The 20,377-nt window shown below is 38.9% G+C and overlaps 1 protein-coding gene across 1 annotated transcript in view; it reads right to left on the bottom strand.

Moving 5' to 3' along the window:
- LOC103272354 (trifunctional enzyme subunit beta, mitochondrial) overlaps window positions 1-20,377 on the bottom strand; it is a gene marked incomplete at its 3' end in the record, with an annotated part of 37,630 nt that overhangs the window by 10,986 nt on the left and 6,267 nt on the right. The window contains exons 2-6 of the mRNA XM_008069869.1: window positions 19,710-19,784; window positions 19,563-19,607; window positions 12,376-12,475; window positions 7,057-7,101; window positions 2,828-2,927 (exon numbers count right to left, since the gene is read on the bottom strand). Coding sequence (XP_008068060.1) covers window positions 2,828-2,927; window positions 7,057-7,101; window positions 12,376-12,475; window positions 19,563-19,607; window positions 19,710-19,776 — 357 coding nt within the window. The remainder of the gene's footprint in view (window positions 1-2,827; window positions 2,928-7,056; window positions 7,102-12,375; window positions 12,476-19,562; window positions 19,608-19,709; window positions 19,785-20,377) is intronic.

Below are 20,377 nucleotides of genomic sequence, written 5' to 3'. Positions count from 1 at the left end.
GGCTGCGGTGGCCGGGAGCGGCCACTGCACTCCAGTCTGGGCGACAGAATGAGACTCCAACTCAAAAAAATAAATAAATAAATAAAAATTAAAAAAAATAAAGCTTCCACCGGGCTCGGTGGCTCAGCCTGTAATCCCGCGCCTTTGGGAGGCTGAGTTGAGTGGATTGCCTGAGCCCGCGGGTTTGAGACCCGCCTGGGCAGCGAGACCTCATCTCTACAATAAATAAAAAAAAAATCAGCCGGGCGTGGCAGCTCATGCCTGTAATTCCGGCTACTCGGAAGGCTGAGGCGGAAGGATTGCTGGAGCCCAGCAGGCGAGGCTGCAGTGGCCGGGAGCGGCACTGCACTCCAGTCTGGGCGACCGAGTGAGACTCCAACTCAAAAAAAATAAAAATAAAAATAAAAAAATAAAGCTTCCAACCCTCCCTCCCCACAAAATATATACCCTCTCACATGCTATTTACTATGAAATTCTGGATTCCATTATGGGGAATTTATTATCAGTTAGTGGTCTTTTAATGAAACTATTTAATTATCCTCAGAATACAAACTCTCCTATAATTTGGTAAAATAAATACATTTCCAAGGTAGATTAGAGGTTCAATGTTTCTGAACAGATTTTTGCCTCTATACTTATATTACTTTTATACTGCTCACCATAATCTATAGAAATAGAAATGTCCAGTAGCATATGTGCAATGTGACCTTTTTCTGGTCTTTCCAGGCAGGCCTGACACAAAGTACCCAATCTACTTTGCTGAAAACTACTGCCTGGCAGCTGCACATCAACCTCTCAACATAAACTGATCCCAAGGGAAGACAGGCAAGTCTTCAGGGGCAGGAGAGGAGAGCTCTGCAGTAGGGCAAGTGTAAGGGTACTCCGGTCACAACGGCCAGATCCTCATAAGGGCCTTTCTACCACGTGCCGCCCTTGGCCCTAGTTGACTCCCAGGACTAGAGGAGCTTTAAACAGAGGTGGCTGCTGGTGACCCCTGTCCACATGCTTCCATTTAAAGTTTGAATCGCTCTCAAGGCATGAAGAAAAAAGATGCCCTAACTGAGGTTAAGGGGAAGAGCAGGAAAATATGCTGGGGAAGAGCAGGAAAATATACTGAGCCACTTCAACAAAGTCAGATGGTTTTTTAGAAGACCTTTAGGATTTACATTAGCAGTATGAATTCAGACAACAGGTCTTAAAGAAAATCTTTAGCTGGAAATTACGTTAGCTTTTAGATTACAATAAAGTGACATTCTCATAACATATCCCCTCAACTCGACTTTTACCTGCAGAAATTGCAAAAACTACATGAAATACAACATAACTGATATTAGTAAAGGGGAGGGAGACAGAATCCACTTCATGTCAATCAACAACTGAGATATGCATATGGATATAAAACTTCCAGGAAAAAATTCAGAGAAAAACATGATGGCTTTGGTTGTAGGAAAGAATGAAATATAGAGAAAACAAACAAATTTAATGTTTACTTTTTCAGTGCTGTTATAAAAGTCACTTGGTTATTTTCAAATGCAAAAGTTAAAAATGTATTGTGAACAGCTTGATGTACTCATAAAATTGCCACATTTGATATATTCAGAAATGTGAAGATCCAAGGAAAAAAAATTTCTGAGGGGGAAAAAAATCTCTTCCTGTTCTTCTTTCCTGCCCCTCAATAACATTCAGCAAATTTTTATGGGTCTCAGTAATGCCAGGCTTTCAGCAGGTTTAATACTTCCAGTCCTGCTCATCTGCCCTTCTCTCTCGGCCAACGGTGATAGAAGTTACTACCCTCATAACTATACTGAACACAAAGACGTAGTAAGCACAGGCCAGAAACTGGGAAAGTGCTTAGTATACAGAAATGTGGTTTGATGCCAACTTTATCCAAATAATCACTTTCAAATTGAAACAAAGCCCAGAAGATGTGTTTGACTGTGAAATGCCTGCAGGACACGTCACAGAACTTCCAAGGCCTATCATTATCTAGTTACCCAATAAACACTACATGGAGCTGTGCCAACTAGGATAAAAGTCAACCCTGTGAAACAGTTTTAAAAAAAACCTGCCCTACATGCCATCTAGTCAATGGGAACAAATGAATAAGCAAGGCTACTTCCAACTAACAAAAACAGATTAAGAAATTAGTTCTTCGCAAACTGTTGAAATTTTAAGTTAATAGAAAACCGTGATATCTAACATTACTAAAAGTAACACCAGCTGCACTTTGTCAGAATCTCTATTTTCCTCACACAGGAGACAGACAAATGAACATTTCCTAAACCAGCTCAGATAGCTGACTTGATTTATTGTAAGTATAAATATCTACCAATATACTGCATGTCATCTGATTTATAGTATAAGTCTTGTAAATATTAAATAACATTTATTATTCAAGTTGCAAAATCAATTTTAGGTCAAATAAACTTGAAAGATTTTAAAGGCTTTTATAAAGTAAACTATATTACTTTTTTTTTTTTGCTTAGAGTCTCATTCTGTCCCCCAGGCTGGAGTATGGTGGCACAATCATAGCCTGCAGCCTCCTCGACTTCCTAGGCTCAGATGATCCTTTTCCCTCAGCTTCCAAAGTTGCTGGGACTACAGGTGTATGCCACCACCCCACTAATTTTTTTTTTTTTTTTTGTAGAGATGAATTCTATGTGGCCCCGTCTGCTCTTGAACTCCTGGGCTCAAACAATCCTCTTTCTTTGGCCTCCCAAAGCGTTGAGATTCCAGGTGTGAGCTACTGAGTACAGCCAATTCTATTACTCTGAATTCAGACAGTTTCCTATCAATCTTTGAACAATATAAAGTTTGTCTTACTCACCTCTCTAGCCACGTTGCTTGTTTTTACCTCCTGAATAACTGTGCCAAAGATGATATAATCAACAACTTCCTTTGGGACATTGGTCCGATGTAACAAACCCCTGGAAGCAGAAATCCAAAGCAAAGAAGCATTTCACACGTCAAGGCAGTACCAGAATCACTACATAAAACACGGTACTTTAAAAAAGTTAGCTCTGAATTTAGAAGGGCAGAGAAGCCATACATGGTGGCTCACGCCTGTAATCCCAGCACTTTAGGAGACAGAGGCAGGAAGACTGTCTGAGCCCATGGGTTCGAGACCATCCTGGGCAACATGGCAAGACCACGTCTCTACAATTAAAAAAAAATTTGCTGGGTATGGTGGCACACACCTGTTCTTCCAGCTACTTGGGTTGCCTGAGCCTAGCAGGTTGAGACTGTGGTGGCCATGAACATGCCACTGTACTCCAGCCTGAGTGACTGAGACTCCAACTCAAAAAAAAAAAAAAAGGGAAGAGTCTATATCTCTATTTTTGTTTTGTTTTATTTCCGACAGGGTCTCCCTCTGTCACCCAGGTTGGAGTGCAGTGGCACGTTCATGGCCACCACAAGTTCATGGCTCACTGTAACCTGGAGTTCTTGGGCTCAAGTGATCCTCCTGCCTCAGCCTCCCAAGTGTCTGAGATTACAAGCACTTGGCACCATAACCAGGTACTTTTTCTATTTTTTGCAGAGTCAGGGTCTCACTTATTGTTCAAGCTGGTCTCAAACTCCTGGCCTCAAGTGCTCCTCCCTCTTCAGCCTCCCAAAGTGCTGGGATTACAAGTACCACACCTGACTTCTTTTCTTTAATTTCACAAGCATTTGGCACCTTATCAAAGAAGATATGAATGAAAGAGTGACTTTAAAAATCAACATTTGATGCTCAATTAGTATTGAGAAGTTAGAGAAGAAGAACAAATAATAATTTAGAATAGGATAAAATAGATAAGTAAACATTATTGTTAGTGAATGTTAGTAGGAACCAAATTTTCAGTAAAAAGAGAAGCAACAAATATAAAATCAAAGATGAAGTAAAATCTCAGGTATGTTCAATTGAAATGTGAAACATCAATATAAACATAAAATTGAAATAGTACACATATTCTAGTTCTGCCCAGGGATACAAACTAGAACCAATAACACTCCAGTAGGAATGAGAACTCCTTGAATCCAAACTTGATTTCTGAATGCTATTCCCTATTAAAGAAACAAGAATTTTTTTAAGAAATACATTTTTGCCTGAAACCAAGTCTGAAGCAAAATACAAAGTGAATCTCATTCATCTTCTTTGTGACAAAAGTAAGGAAGCACTCACAAACAAATGGGACCATGTCAAAAACAGAAACATGGTATACACATTTGTCAGAAGTCATCAAACTATACACTTAAAATTTGCTCATTTGATTGCATGCAAATTATCCCTCAAACAATAATACTAAACTACAAAAGGGACAAAGAAGTCAACTTGAAGGAGCTCCCACAGATAAAATGTGGCACAATTTGAGTTTTTAAACAAGTAATGACTAAACTTGGCTATAACCCAATAAGTAAACAAAAATCCATAAATCCTCATCAATGAAAATAAAAAGGAAAGCTTTTCTTTACAGAAAGATGCCAACCAATAAATGAGGGAGGAATAAAATAATTACAAAACTCATAAATATGTAATCTGCAATGTAATAAGTGATTCAGGCAAAAATGAGCAATAGATGCTAAAAACCATTTGATAAGAGGTTACTGGAGTACAAGATATTTGCATGGTGCTAAAACAACATTTTACAGATTACTTACTAATTCTAATTGCAAAGGGGAAAGTGTACCTTTACAACCAAAAGATTTGGCAATCAGATCACCATGACTGAGTGGTTAGATTTAACATCACACATCATGTGCCTCTTGATGTGATGTGATATACTATGTTACCCATGAAGCATTCTTACCAATAAACATTTAGCCTGAATCTAATCAAACCCCTACAACTAACTTCTAGTTCACAGGATATTCAGACAAGAGCAAAATATCATTATAAGGAAACATTCACAATGTGGAACATTTTATAGGACAGATGGCCTGGACTTTTCAAAAAGTCAATGCCATGAGGGCAGGGGAAAGAAAGAAGATGTTTAACATTTAAAGAAACAAAAGAGATATATCCATTTGTAATATGAAACTTGACTGGGTCTTGGTTAAAAAAAACATTTAGCCAGGCTCGGTGGCTCAGCCTGTAATCCCAGCACTTTGGGAGGCCGAGGTGAGTGGATTGCCTGAGCCTGCGGGTTCGAGACCCATCTGGGCAACTTGGCGAGACCTCATCTCTACAATAAACCAAAAAAAATTAGCCGGGCGTGGTAGCACAAGCCTGTAGTTCCAGTTACTTGGAAGGCTGAGGCGGAAGGATCGCCGGAGCCCAGCAGGTCGAGGCTGCAGTGGCCGGGAGTGGCCACTGCACTCCAGTCTGGGTGACAGAGTGTAACTCCAACTCAAAAATAAATAAATAAATAAAAATAAACATTTAAGACATTCTTAGAATAATTGAGGGGGATTTGACTATGAATAGATGTTAGAAGTTATCATGGAATCACTGTTACCATCTTAGCTATGATAGTGGTACTGTGATTAACAGGGAAGATCCTTCTTATTAAGAGATAAACACTGAAGTTTAGGGTTGAAATGTCATGAGGTCTGCAGCTTATTGTCAAATGGTTCAAACCACATAGATATAGTAAATATGGCAAAATGGTAAAAAATATATATACATTAAATCTAGGTGGACTGTATTCAGGTGTTCACTGGGTTATTTCAATTTTATTGTACATGTGACATTTTTCAAAATAAAAAGTTGAGGGAAAACTTACAAACTTCCTGGAATCATAATGGCACCATTATCAAAAATAGGAAACTAAGCCAGCTTTGGGGGAAAAGATTATCTTGATTTTTGACATGCTGAGCTCGAGGTGTCTAAGAGATCAAATTTGGAGATTCAGGAGTCTTCTACATCAACAAACAAAAAAATGTAAGTAGATGAGATTTTTAAGGGAAAGAATGCAGATAAATATTAAGTTCTAAGAACTGAAACTTGCAAAATACCTTTGAAAAAGAGAAAGAGGGAGAGATTCCGTTTTTTAAAAAGTGGAGAAGAATCATTCAGGAGATAGAAGGAAAATCATAAAGGTATAATATGAAGCCAAAGGAAGATGGCTGAGCATAGCTTATAGAGTTAAATGCTAGAGAGTACAAAGAGACAGAGGCCTGAGAAAAGACTGGTACATGTTGCAATCACAAAGCCAACATCAAGAGAAGATTCCAAAGTATGGTTACTGTAAAGAAATCGTAATGGAAATGATTAATATAAAATTAGGGAAAGGAAATGAACAGGAAGAAAAAAGAATCAATTGCTACTTTCACTCCTGCTTAAAGTCAGGCAGGAAGAAGAGAAATAGGACTAGAGTTAGAATGAGCAGAAAGGTCAACTGAAACGTTTTTCTAAACCAGGAAAAAACTATGGCTGATTGAGGACACACAGGCAAAGTGACAATGGAAAATAAATGAGGTAGTGCCTTATGTATTATTCTACTAGAAACATCAATACATTTAATGACGCTCACCAAATTATTTATCCAACCCAATCTCATTTAATCCCACCTAATTTTACATTTTTACTTGGTTTGCACATGAATCTTCAGGTCTCTTTTCTAGGCTTCTTTCTAAATAAATATCTATATGATCTGTTCGGCTATCCTTATGCAGTATTGAAGTTCCAAGACAATCATCAAATATGTATACTGTGTTTAGGCTGATCAATCTAGGCCTGTGGTTAGCAAGGGTACTCACTAAAGAATACTATCATGGCCAGGAGCAGTGGCTCAAGCCTGTAATCCCAGCACTTTGGAAGGCCAAGGTGAGGGGATTGCCTGAGCCCACGGGTTCAAGAACAGCCCGGGCAACTTGGTGACACCTCGTCTCCATAATAAATCAAAAAAAAATTAGCAGGGCGTCTGCAGTTCCGGCTACTTGGAAGGCTGAGGAGGAAGGATCGCCTGAACCCAGCAGGTCGACGCTGGGATGGCAGTGAGTGTGGCGCTGCACTCTGGCCTAGGGGACGGAATAAGACTCCAACTCCAACTACATCTCCAAAAAAAAAAGAAAGAAAAAAACTGGAGAAAGTGCCTTAAATGAAATAAGAATTAAAACAAAACTGCATTTACTTACGTAAGTGCTGCTCTAGCCAAGTCATGTGGCATCAGGTCTTTATATCTGGAGAAAGAAAATAAATAATTTAAACCAAAACCCTAAGGCCTCAATGTTTTTTCATTCTATTTGAAATATCCAGAGATTACCTTTATCAAGGCAGTAAACCATTTCAAATTAAGAAGTAGCGTGACTTCACTATTTGTCATCCTTTAAAATCTGGCAAGTCTTAATTCCTACTGAGCTTGCTAAGAATCTAACAAAAATGTTACCCAATACCTTATTGTTCAGCATGACATTTATTCTTTAAAACCAAACACCCCCATGCCAGGTGCGGTGGCTCCCGCCTATAATCCCAGCACTTTGGGAGGCTGAGGTGAGAGGACTGTTTGAGCCCATAGGTTTGAGACCAGCCTGGGCAACTTGGCAAGACCTCATACAATACAACAAAACAAAAAATTAGTTGGGCATGGTGGCATGTGCCTGTAATTCCAACTACTTGGAAGGTTGAGGTGGAAGGATCGCCTGAGCCCAGCAGGTTGAGGCTGCAGTGGCCAGGAGCAAGCCACTACCCTCCAGCCTGGGTGACAGAGTGAGACTCGGACTCAAAAACAAAGACAAAAAAAAACTAAACATCCCCCAAAAAAAGCCAAACCCTACTTTTTGAGGTCTCCTTTTCTTTAAAACTTTTTTTAAAGTATATTATTTATTCATTTTGTAATACCTAAAGGGATATATGGCATGTATTAAGACTCTTGAAGAAACTTTTTACTTTGCAGGAATTTGTGATTTATAAAAGAATTAAAAAGAGAGGCCAAAGCCGGGCTTGGTGGCTCAGCCTGTAATCCCAGCACTTTGGGAGCCTGAGATGAGTGGACTGCCTGAGCCCGCAGGTTCAAGACCCATCTGGACAACTTGGCAAGACCTCATCTCTATAATAGATCAAAAAATTAGCCGGGCATGGTAGTGTGCGCCTGTAGTTCCAGCTACTTGAAAGGCTGAGGCGGAAGGATCGCCGGAGCCAAGCAGGTGGAGGCTGCGGGGCCTGGGAGCAGCCACTGCACTCCAGTCTGGGTGAAAGAGTGAGATTCCAACTCAAAAAAAATGAGAGGCCAGTTACGTTGGTCCACACCTGTAATCCCAGCACTTTGAGAGGTCAAAGGGGAAGGACCGCTTGAACCCAAGAGTCCAAGACCAGCTTGGGCAACACAGCAAGACCTTGTCACTATAAAATAAAAATTAAAAAATTAGCTGGGCATGGTGGCACATGACTGAAGTCCCAGCTACACAAGAGGCTGAGGAGGGTGGAGTTGTTCAGTCCAGGAGTTCAAGGTTGCAGTGAGCTGTGATCATGCCACTACACTCCAGACCCTGACTTGAAAAAAAAAAAAATTGCAAAGGCAGAATGGAGAGTCTGTATACCCTTTGCCCTGCTTCTTTTAATATTAACATCTTACATGGCCATGATGTGCTTATTACAACAACGAAACGAACACTGGCACAATAATCTTCACTAAGCTACTAACTTTATCTTATCTCACCAGTTTTCTCATTAATGTCCTTTTTCTTTTCCAGTATCAAATCCAAGATACCACGTTGATTTAAATTGTCACACCTCCTGAGTCTCCTGGAATTTATGACAGTTTCTCAGTCTTTCCTTGTCTTTCATGACCCTGACACTTGAATTCTAGGGTTATAGATTGGAGGAAGAATATCAGAGAGGTAAATTGTTCTTCACATTATTTCCATATAGGGAGCGCATGATATCAACATGACTACTACCTGTGATGTCACCTTGGTCCTTTGGTTCAAGTGGTATCTGCCAGTTCACTCCACTAATAAAGTTGCTATTTTCCCTTCCAGTACTCAGTTTGTTACACGTGAGTTACTAAGTCCAGCCCACACTCAAGGGGACAATTAAGCTCTACTTCCTAATGGAAGAAGTAATTTGCCAGCATATGTTGACAATATCCACAGCAATTCATAAATATTTTAGAGGAGATGCTCTGACCCTATGCAAATACCCTGTTTCTTAATATTTCATCTAATTTTAGCATTCCTTTATAGATTTTGCTTGGAGCAGTTATTATGTGTTACTCCAACTGTGATTTATTTTCCTCATTCCTTCTATATTTATTAATTGAAAATCTTCTTATTTGTTCCATCTTTCTCATTTATTTATCTAATCATTTACTTATATCAGCTTAGACTTAAGGGTATTTATTTTATTTTTTGGGTTATGATCCAAGACTACTGCAATATATTTTACTGCTCAAATTGTTCCAACTTTGGTGACTGGGAGCCCTTTCAGGTTAGTCCTGCATCCTTTTGACACAGTCCTATCTTTTTTGTTTTTTAAGACTTTCTTTACTTTCTGGCGCTACAACATGCTCCCGGATCATCCTGTATTCTCTCTGGCCCAGCCCTAGTCATTCTTCTAAGAAGTCCTGGATCCTTTCATTGAAGAATGCTATTTAAAAACCAAGATCTGGATATGAACTCTACTTACTTATTTGTTTAAATACCAAAAATAAATTCCTTTTATTTTATTTTATTTTTTTTGTAGAAGCGGTGTCTCACTATTGCCCAGGCTAAATTCCTGGCCTCAAGTAATCCTCCCAAAGTGCTGGAATTACAGGTGTGAACCACCACACCCAGCAAAGTCCCTTTATTTTTAAGTCAAAGATTTAACCATTAGATTAAATAAGAAAATTCATTCTTCAAGTTCCTGAAAACTAAAATCTAAAAATCAAAAAAAATTGTATTTTCACTCTGAATCAACAGTAGTTTTCCAAAGTTTTCATAGGTAAAGCAAGTTTCCTCAAATTTAGAACAGAATAATTAGGGGGAAAGTTGTGTCAATTTGAAAATACCTAAACCATAAATTATTTATCATTTACAAACTTTATTCCCTCATGTTTCCATACTCCTACCAGAGTGACTGACAGACTCCTGAATTCCACTGCTAGAGTCTATTTTTGGAATATTTCCCAAATGCCCCTACCTCTAAGAAGGAAATCTTCCAAATAACACTCAAGTTGAAAGAAAATTTTCTCCAAATTAAACAGAAAAAGATCTTTTTCCACCTAGGTAATGATCTTCTATTAAAGAAGGCTGATTTGCCACCTCAGTCTTAACATCAATAACATGACTAGGGCGGGCACGGTGGCTAACGCCTATAATCCCAGCACTTTGGAAGGTGGAGGAGAGAAGACTGCCTCAGTCCACGGGTTTGAGACTAGCCTAGGCAACTTGGTGAGATCTCATATCTACAATAAATCAAAAAATTGCTGGGTGTAGTGGCACGTGCCTATAGTTCCAGCTAACTGGAAGGCTGAGGCAGAAGGATTGCCTGAGCCCAGCAGGTCGAGGCTGTTGTGGCCGTGAGCATACCACTGCACTCCAGCCTGGGCAACAGAGTGAGACTCTGACTCAAAAAAAAAAAAAGAAAATAAAGAAATAATATGACTAAACTGTTGTCCTTATAAATTGTCCCTCTATGTTATTTTTTAGTCATGTTTGTTCTTTACATGAGTATTTCCTCAAAAAAAACTTTTAATCCTTTCTTCCCTGTTAACTTTCATTTCTTATGTTACTGAAAGTTTTTCTCTTCTCTATACCACAAAATTGCTCCTGAACTTTATCTTCTTTCTCAATCAGGATCTTGAATTAAACTAAAACACAATAATACACAACAATGAAAGGAACAGACCCCACACTAATGTGCTGAAAACCTCAAATCAGACTTCATGCCAACACTATCAAATAAAATATTTAAATAACAAAAGTAAATTAAATTGAGTTATGTTTGCAATTTTTAACAACTAATAAAACAGTTGGCATCAAACACTTACATAACACACAAAGAGCCCTTACAAAAAAAAATGGTCTTGCTAGCCAAAAACTTTTGTCTCTTGATGGAACTTTCATTTTCAACTTTATTGCTGCTAAGTACAAGGAGGATCCCCATCTCCCCTTCTTCCTGCTGTTATTGTGTCAGTATAGGAAAGAGATTAGGGAAAGAAACTGTTAAGTAGATTACTGTGTTGATAAAGTAAGATGAATGAAGAAACTTTACTATCACTTACTTATAGCATTACTTCTATAAAAACATTTTCTAGGCCTTAAACCACCTGTTTAAAAATGAGCATTTGTTGTTTGTATGTGTATACACACACACACACACACACACAAAGGTGTATATCCTTCACAAATTATGGCATATTATACACAATGCTCTGCACCTTGCTTTTTACACTTAACATATCATCAAAACCTTACATCTTTCATATTAGTACCTAGAGAAAGGGCTCATTATTATTATTTTTTGAGTTGGAGTCTCACTCCATTGCCCAGGCTGGGTACAGTGGCACACTCACAGTCACCTCAGCATCGACTTGCTGGATTCGTCGATCCTTCCACCTCAGCCTTCCAAGTAGTCGGAACTATAGGCATGCACTACCATGTCTGGCTAACTTTTGATTTGTTGTAGAGATGAGGTCTCACCAAGTTGCCCGGGCTGGTCTCGAACCCACGGGCTCAGGCAATCCACTCGCCTTGGCCTCCCAAAATGCTGGAATTATAAACTGAGCCACCAAGTCTGGCCAGGGCTCATTATTTTTAACAGGTATCTAACATTCCTCAGCATTTTTTAAAGTTAGTGACTACCCATTCAAAATAAAAACATTAAAACAATTTAAACAGAATAAAACTAACAGTTTAAGCCTAGTTATCAAAGTCCATTATCAAATTATCAGCTTTTGGACAGAATTGGAGACAGAAAAGAAGCAGAAAGGACACAGAGAAGAGCATTCTGGTTGTGAGGAATTTGGAGGCTGGTCTAGCATCATTCTGGTCCCACAGACTTGGGGTTGTGCTAAGCCAGGGGTATGGACCAGCCCTGTCAACTCCGATTGTAATCGTTTCCTGGACGCCAAAACAGTAGATTATAGGCCCTTCAGAATGCCCATGGACCCACATTATTAGCACTCAAACTTCCGAGGAGGCAAGTAGACAAGTACCGAGATAATGTACTTGTCTCTAGAAAAGGAAAGGACATTTCCTTTATTGGAAGCAAGCTATCTGGACCTGTATTAGGTTTTCAAAATAGGGTTATTTCAAGCTAAAACCACACCAGGCTTGTTCATGAGAAAGATTAAAAGGAAATTTTTTGTCATATGATTTTTACTACTGGCTTGGTTATTCTATATCAATTTCATAAAATGTTACCCAGATGTTAGTCCACTAGTAATATTATTACTTACTGGATTACATTTACAAAGATCACTTTTTAAAGTACCTTAAAAGAAGGAACAAATAACATGATTGTTTCATACTTACGAAGTACCTGACAGCAAAAATGGAGTGCGAACACCATCCACCACCACAATATTCCTTATATTGGGTTTGGCTAAGGTCTTCTTTGATTTGGTCTGGACAGCTTTAAGACAAAGTTAAAAAAAAAACTACAAATTAAAATATGTAAAGTCAGATGATCTTTTACTTTTTTTTTTTTTTTTGGAGTCAGAGTCTCACTCTGTCACAGAGGCTGGAGTGCAGTAGCATGCTCGTGGCCACTGTAGCCTTGACCTGTTGGGCTGAGGCAATTCTTCCACCTCAGCCTTCCAAGTAGCTAGAACTACAGGCATGTGCCACCATGCCCGGCTAATTTTTCTTGATTTATTGTAGAGGATGAGGTCTCACCAAGTTGCCCTGTCTGGTCTTGAACCCCTGGGCTCAGGCAATCCTCTTGCCTCAGTCTCCCAAAGGGCTGGGATTATAGGCATGAGTCACAGTGCCCAGCCAATTTTTTACATTTTTAAAGATAGGCACTCTAAGAATTACGTCACTCAATGCCAACCTGCATTTGCCATTTACTAAACCACTTCTATATATATATATATATATATATATATATATATATATATATATTTTAAATAAGCCTATGAAATTGGCTAGCATTTCTAAGTTTCTAAGTAATATTTAAGGTAAACAAATCTTATATTCAATGATGAGGGTATTTATGTCATTAAAAAAACTGTTCATTTTTATTAATTGTTTGACAACCTATTTCATTAGAAGTAACCAATTTTATATACAAGTCTACCCTTAATATTAGAAGTTCCAATGATTGATATTTTTCACTCTTCACATAACTTGATGTTCTTGCCTTTCTATGTGGAAATAAAGGCCCCTTGGTTGATGACTATTGCTATTCCGTAAAAACCTACAATGCTTCCTGATTCTGTTTAACTCAGATTATCTAAATATTTTTTAATCTCAAAAGAGCAAACTTCCTTTAAAGATTAAAATGTAAATAAATGTCAGTGTTTAAAAAAAAAAGTAAAGTAAATAATTCTAAATTAAGAAGAGCAAAAACCAAAGTTCCCTCTATATGCCCTCCCTTACCATATTATTTCTTTTTTTTTCTTTTTTTGAGTTGAAGTCTCACTCCATCACCCAGGCTGGAGTACAGTGGCATGCTCACAGCCACCCCAGCATCAACCTGCTGGGCTCCAGGCAATCCTTCCGCCTAGCCTTCCAAGTAGCTGGAACTACAGGTGCATGCTACCACACCCAGCTAAACCATATTATTTTCTTCTCAGAAGTAAATATTTTCTGTAACCCCAGCACTTTGGGAGGCAGAGGCGAGAGGATTGCCTGAGCCCAGGGGTTCAAGACCAGCCTAGGCAACTTGGTGAGATCTCATCTCTATAATAAATCAAAAAATTAGCTAGGCATGGTGGCACACACCTATAGAGCCATTTACCTAGGAGGCTGAAGCAGAAAGATCGCCTAAGCCCAACAGGTTGAGGCTGTGGTGGCAGTGAGCGTGCCACTGCACTCCAGCTTGGGCGACAGAGTGAGACTCTGACTCAACAAAACAAGAAGTAAATACTGCTAATTTGGTGTATATACTTTCAAACTTTTTTCTTTTAAAGTATGTACACGTGCAGTGTGTGTGTGTGTGTTTACTTAACAAGAGAGCTGGAAGATCTTTCCTTACTAGCATATCAAAATCCATCTCATTCTTTCCTTGCTGTTATGGATGTTGGAATTTACCTACTATCATCACTCCTTCATTATCAGAGATAGAAAGAAAACCCTACATTGTTGGGAATAAAATTTCAACAACTACCTTACCATACCTATTAACATCACAGAAAAATATTTATAATAAATATCTACAATCAACTTGAAAGAAACAGTGGTCAGAGCTAAGAGTCATGATAAAACAGAATACAAAGATTACCCTGGCAGCTCTAACGAAGTTGTGCTGAAGGAGATAAAGGCACCAAGGAAGTAAGTGAAGAGACTGTGGCAAATACAAGCGTGTGGCGCAAAAGGCCAGGATAAATGTGAATGTATCAATGTGAATGAAGAAGAAGGGACCAATGCAAGAGATTTTATAAAGGAAGATGAGGCATCTTGGTGACCAATCGATATAGAAAGAAATGAAAGAGGAAAACAGGATTGAAAAGGAAATGTAGAGACTAAGAACCTAGCTACTCTGTACAGAGTGAGAAGTGGTTTTGGAAAAAAATGACTTCATTTTTAAACTTGCTAACTTTGCGGTGATAGAGGGTCATCTAGGTGGATATGTCCATTCAGCACATAGAAGATGCAAGACAAAAGCTCTGAAGAGACATGGTGTAGATCACACAGTCACAAGATATTTAAAGCTTAGAATACAGAAGAAAAGCAGAGACATATTTTGCAATACCTGCTTTCCCACAGCCCCCTCTATTTCTTTTTTCCCCTTTAAAAATAAAGATGAATTTTTGTTAGCTTTAGGGGTTTTATTTGTTTATTTTTGTTTTGGACATCTCACAGTCCCCTCTGAAGGGGACGCCACAAATAGCATGTTCCTAAGCCCAGAGCAAAAGCTGATTAGATTCAGAGTAGGTACTGGACCCGCCAATGAGTCATCCATACAGCAGTGGTCCAGAAACCCATGTCATCTACCTATAAGTAATAAACTCTGCTGGTCAATTTCTCTATCTAAGCATAGAAGTATGGAAAGAAATGCCAATTAGTTCAAGTTGAAAAGATGTCATCAGAAAGAACCAGGGTAACAGTAAACTGAAGTCATTTGTAAGCCAGAATTTGTAAACCATAAATGAGCAAAGAAGCCAGCAAGAAGGTGAAGAAAGATACTAGAAAAGCTGAAAGGCCAGGAAAGGGATACACCATGTGGTGTATGACAGAGGTGACACAGCTGGCCCCTAGAGCTGTTGCGTGGCTCTAGCACTTTCCCAGTTGTGGTACACACAAACCCTCCCATTCTTAACTTATTCACAATCAAAGACACTTAGTTTTGAAATTTCCCTACACTGAGAAGGCAGAGAGCAGATGTGAGACTAATGGCAACTTAAGAGGAAGAGGGGGAATGAAGAGAGAACAACGTATGAGATCAAAAGCAGGAGAGTGTCAAGAACAAAATGGTCCTTATTCTCCTTATGTCTCACAAGGAGAATAAGGACTGAACACAGGCCACAAAACTTGAAGATCTGCAGATTATTCATGACTGACCTTGGAGAGAAAGTGATGAAAAGAAAAGTCAGATAACACACCATCATTTCATTCTGCTTTTAAAAAGTTAACCATATGTTCCTTTTATACATCTTCTAACAAACTGCCTGCTTGACCTTAACTGTTCAAAAGTATTTTCTACTGCACCTCAGACTACAACATGATGAGCAAGCCCCAGTCCCTTATGGCCTTGCTCACATCAACCTCCTTACCTTTGCTCATGTCCCCTTTTTGTCCATCTAATTCTCGCCTATCTCTTGGGCCAAGTTCACATTCCACTTCCTAGTAAAGCCTTCTCTGAAAACTACAGTTACCTGTAGTTCCTGTCGCTGAACTTCTACGGCAGCCTCTAGGGCAAAAATTGGCCATTCCAAATAATTTAGCATATTATAAAGTAATCAAATTAACTCTATAAGTCACCTTATAAAAATGATAGTCATTATGTATTAAACAATTACCCAAGGACTCATTCTGTTTCGTGTGCATACTGGCTCCTAAGCACATCACAACTTTCTCAAGGGCAAATAATACAGCTCCATTTTACATATTCCAGAGTCATGGGCACACAGCAGCAATGAATTATAAGAATTTGAATTAAGAATTAAGAATTAAAATATCTGGGTTCTAGGCCCTGCTCTGCCAAGATTTGCTTATTTGCAAATATAGAAGCTAGACTGGATGATCTCAAAGTTTCCTCCCAAAGGCTCCTCCCAACTCCACAATCAAGGATTCAATGGCTAATATACATTCTACACTCTCTAAATACAGTTAAAATCAAAGATGAGACATGTCGTGTATTATACAACTGCCATATACATGCATGTATGTAGAGAGAGTGGGATAGATGTATATTGATATTTAGGTAACTGTCAAATCAGTCAAAATTTCCATTACACACTTACATTTCCAGTCCATCAGATGACTGAAAACATCAATAAATCCTGTGCCCCTCTAATTTAATCCTTTTATTACAACAGCTGCCAGGCAGAGATATCCACTTGAACTTCAAGAGGAATTAGTTATAAAATTACAGCAACCTAAAACCTGAGCATAGGCACATGCCTGCTCCCTCCCCTCAAGTCAGCTGGTCACATTCCTTTGTCTTGTCATGTGTTCTTTTCATCAGTATCAGAATTAACACAAGTTACTTGTAGGAAATTGTGTCAGACACTGGGAATATAAAAAAACTAAAGACTCACAAGGGTTTACAATATAGTTGTAAAAGCACATCAAAAGCAGTTGCAGAGTAGCATAAAGAATAGTCTAAATGCCAGATAAATATTTTCCTCTGTTGGTAATTGAATGACCTTCTCCTAGTTGGCAAAGATCAAGTCTATCTGTATGACTTTGCAAACCAAAGACCTGGGTGAACACTAGAATTAGGGAAAAGGTGAAATAAAACAGATAGGAATTATTCTTTATGGGACTCAGAAATCTATAATCTAGTTAGAATCTAAAGGCCACAGGAAATGTATTTGTTAAATGACAACACGAAACTTCGCTAGCTGGGATATGGCAACAGACTTCTGTGAACGCAGTATATGTAAAACAATATAAAAATATCACCTTGCACTTACATTGAGTTTATAGTTTTCAAAGTCTTCTGAGATATCTTCATAACTATATGAGGTTGACAAGGCTAGAATTATTACACAAGAGGGGACCCAAAAAAACCCAGAATTATCTTTTGGAGGGTGGGTCCCTTATAGTACAGCCTTCGCCTAGTAGGTAAGTGTCCTAGAAGCCCATCAGCATCAGTGTACCAGCTAGAGTTGTTGTGAGAGGCTGCATTCCGCTTCAGTTCATGCTTTTGTAGATTCTTTCAATGTGTTTGCCCATTTCATGATGGGTGACTTACAAGTGTACCTGCCCACACTGCACTGAGTGTTCAGCAATTTTTGAACAAAAACCATCATGATCCCCATATCCCACCCTCCCTATTCATCTGATCTCAACTCCAAGTGACTCTTTTTGTTTTCCCAATGAAAAAGTCCTCAAAGGGAAACGTTTTGCCAATGTGAAAGAGGTAAAACAAAAAACAAAAGCACCAAAAGGCATCAAATTGACGAGTTCAAAAACTGATTTGAGCAGTGGAAAAAGTGGCTCAATAGGAGTATTGCATCAAATGAGGAGTACTTTGAAAGTGACTGAAGTTTAAACATGTAAGAATACATACACAATTTTTAATAAATAAATTCCAGGGGTTTTTGGAGTCCCCCCTCGTATTTCTTTTTTAAATGAAGAAACTACAGTGCAAGGATGCAAAGTGACCAGTTTAAGGACACACTGCCCAGAAAAAGGTAAAGTTGGAAGAGAGTACAGGTGGGTAGGTGTTTTTTCTATTAAGGTATACACAAGTAGAAATACCATAATAAAACCAAAATCAGAGGCACAGGTCAACACAAAACCTAGGCAAGGAGAAAAATGTTAAGAATTTGTCAAGGTATTTTTTAGCACTGGCCCGTGAAGATACATACCTACAGCAGATTATGAAAAAATCTGCAGTAAAGAAGTCTCATTCACTGGATTTACCAAGGATCTAAGTAACCACATAAAATTGACAAATTTCTTTCCTTCTTTTTTTTTTTTTTTGAGTTAGAATCTCACTCTGTAGCCCAGACTGGAGTGCAGTGGCACACTCACAGCCACCACAGCCTCAACCCGCTAGGCTCAGGCGATCCTTCCACCTCATCCTTCCAAGTAGCTGAAACTATAGGCATGCACCACCATGCCTGGCTAATTTTTTTATTTATTGTAGAGACAAGGTTTCACCAAGTTGCCCAGGCTGGTCTCAAACCCATGGGCTCAGACAATCCTCTCGCCTCCGCTTCCCAAAGTGCTAGATTACAGGAGTGAGCCATCACATCCAGCCAACAAATTTCTTTACTCTTTTACTTCACATTGACTAAACCGCCTTCTTTTATGAATTAGTTACCCGATCACCTCTATTTCAGGAATGGGTCCTCTTGTATATGAGATAAGATGATACTGATCATAGAGAAGCATATTACTAATTGCAAATTTTTTTTTTTTGAGTCAGAGTCCCACTCTGTTGCCCAGGTTGACACAGTCACCACAGCTTCAACCTGCTGACCTTAGGCAATCCTTCTACCTCAGTCTTCCAAATAGCTGGAACTACAGGCACGTGCTACCATGTCCGGCTAATTTTTTGATTTATTGTAGAGATGAAGTCTTGCCAAGTTGCCCCAGCTGGTCTCAAACCCATGGGTTCAGGCAATTCTTTCACCTCAGCCTCCCAAAGTGCTGGGACTATAGGTGTGAGCCACCACGCCAGGCCTGCAAATTTTAAAAGTTAACTTTTGGCTCCATAATTGGTCTCAAGAATGTATGCTAATGATCTGCAGCAGTGGTCTCTAGCCTTTTGGCATCAGGGACTGGTTTCATGGAAGACAATTTTTCCACGGATGGGTGGGAGGGGGAATCATCAGGTATTAGATTCTCATAAGAAACACACAACGTGGATCCCTCGCATGCACAGTTCACAGCAGGGTTCACATTCCTACAAGAATCTAATGCCCCCACAGACCTGACAGCAGATGGTTCACATTCCTACAAGAATCTAATGCCCCCACCGACCTGACAGCAGATGGAACTCTGCTCACCTGCTGCTCACCTCCTCCTATGAGGGCCAGGTTCCACAGCCCAGGAGTTGGGGACCCCTGATTTGTAGGACTGACAGCCAGAGGGTGAATAAACTGACCAGCAAGGTTTATGGAAACTCCATGATTCCACCAGGTTCAAATCCCAGAAAGCAGCCTCCTGGCAACAGTCTCAAGTCTAATCCAAAATAATGTAATATCATTAATGATTGGTCCTATACATTTTTTAATTTGAAGAGAATAGTGATGTTCATGCTACTCATAAAAGCAAGAGAATTGGCAAATTAGTTTTGGTTTTTATTCAGAATTCACAAAATATAGGACCTGGAATCTAACAATTATATCAGAAATGTTTATTTTTACAAATTACTATACCTGGGGCAGCTCTTAGCTGGGAGGAACAGCTCAGAGGTCTTAAAGCTGAAAGACAAAATAAATTGTTTACAAAAAGCAATACCATCCAATGCTTAAGATGCTTATAAATTCATATCTAATATTTAAAAAGAAAAAAATTAAACTTACAAAATCTGAGGGCCCATTTTGATGTACTGGGAAGATTTTTAAAAGAGTAAGTCAAGATGGTAGTCATTCTGAAATCTAAAAACAAGAAAAGCAAAATTATATCCTGGGTTAGTTCAACAATTTATATCTTGAGAACTCTGATAATCTCACCTATGGCTACTACACCATTAGTCTAGTTATCAACTATCCTTTCTCCAATAATATTATTATAACAGCTAAACAACATAGCTTTCACATTGTGCCAACATTCAAAGCATTAACCATATAATCCTCACAACGATTTATGAAGAAGGCATGATTATCATACCCTTTGCAAGAGATTTATTGAGTGACTTAGACCCATAAGCTAGTGAGTGGCAGAGTTTGAATTTGAACCCAGGCAGTCTATCTCCATAGTCTGTGCTCCTCTCCTTCTTGGGCCAAAGAAGTAGAGACAGCTAGGCATGATCATGAAATCACAGTGTTAATCTTATGATTTTGAAGGTTGTATTGTGATTATGTAGAAGGCTTTGTGGAATGTTTGTATTTGACAGGAATAGACACTAACGTATCTAGGGATGGTGAAGCATCATGGCAGCAACATACAACTGCAACTAAAAAACAAGTTTGCAGTACAACACTTACAACTTTTTTCTAAGTATGATACTGTATTATTTCAATATAATAAA

Source organism: Carlito syrichta, unplaced genomic scaffold, assembly GCF_000164805.1.
Source record: "Carlito syrichta isolate Samal-C Ts95f unplaced genomic scaffold, Tarsius_syrichta-2.0.1 Scaffold312243, whole genome shotgun sequence".
NCBI classification, from domain to species: Eukaryota; Metazoa; Chordata; class Mammalia; order Primates; family Tarsiidae; genus Carlito; species Carlito syrichta.
Note: the sequence above shows the minus strand (reverse complement) of the source record. Positions and strands in the feature narration are given on the sequence as shown.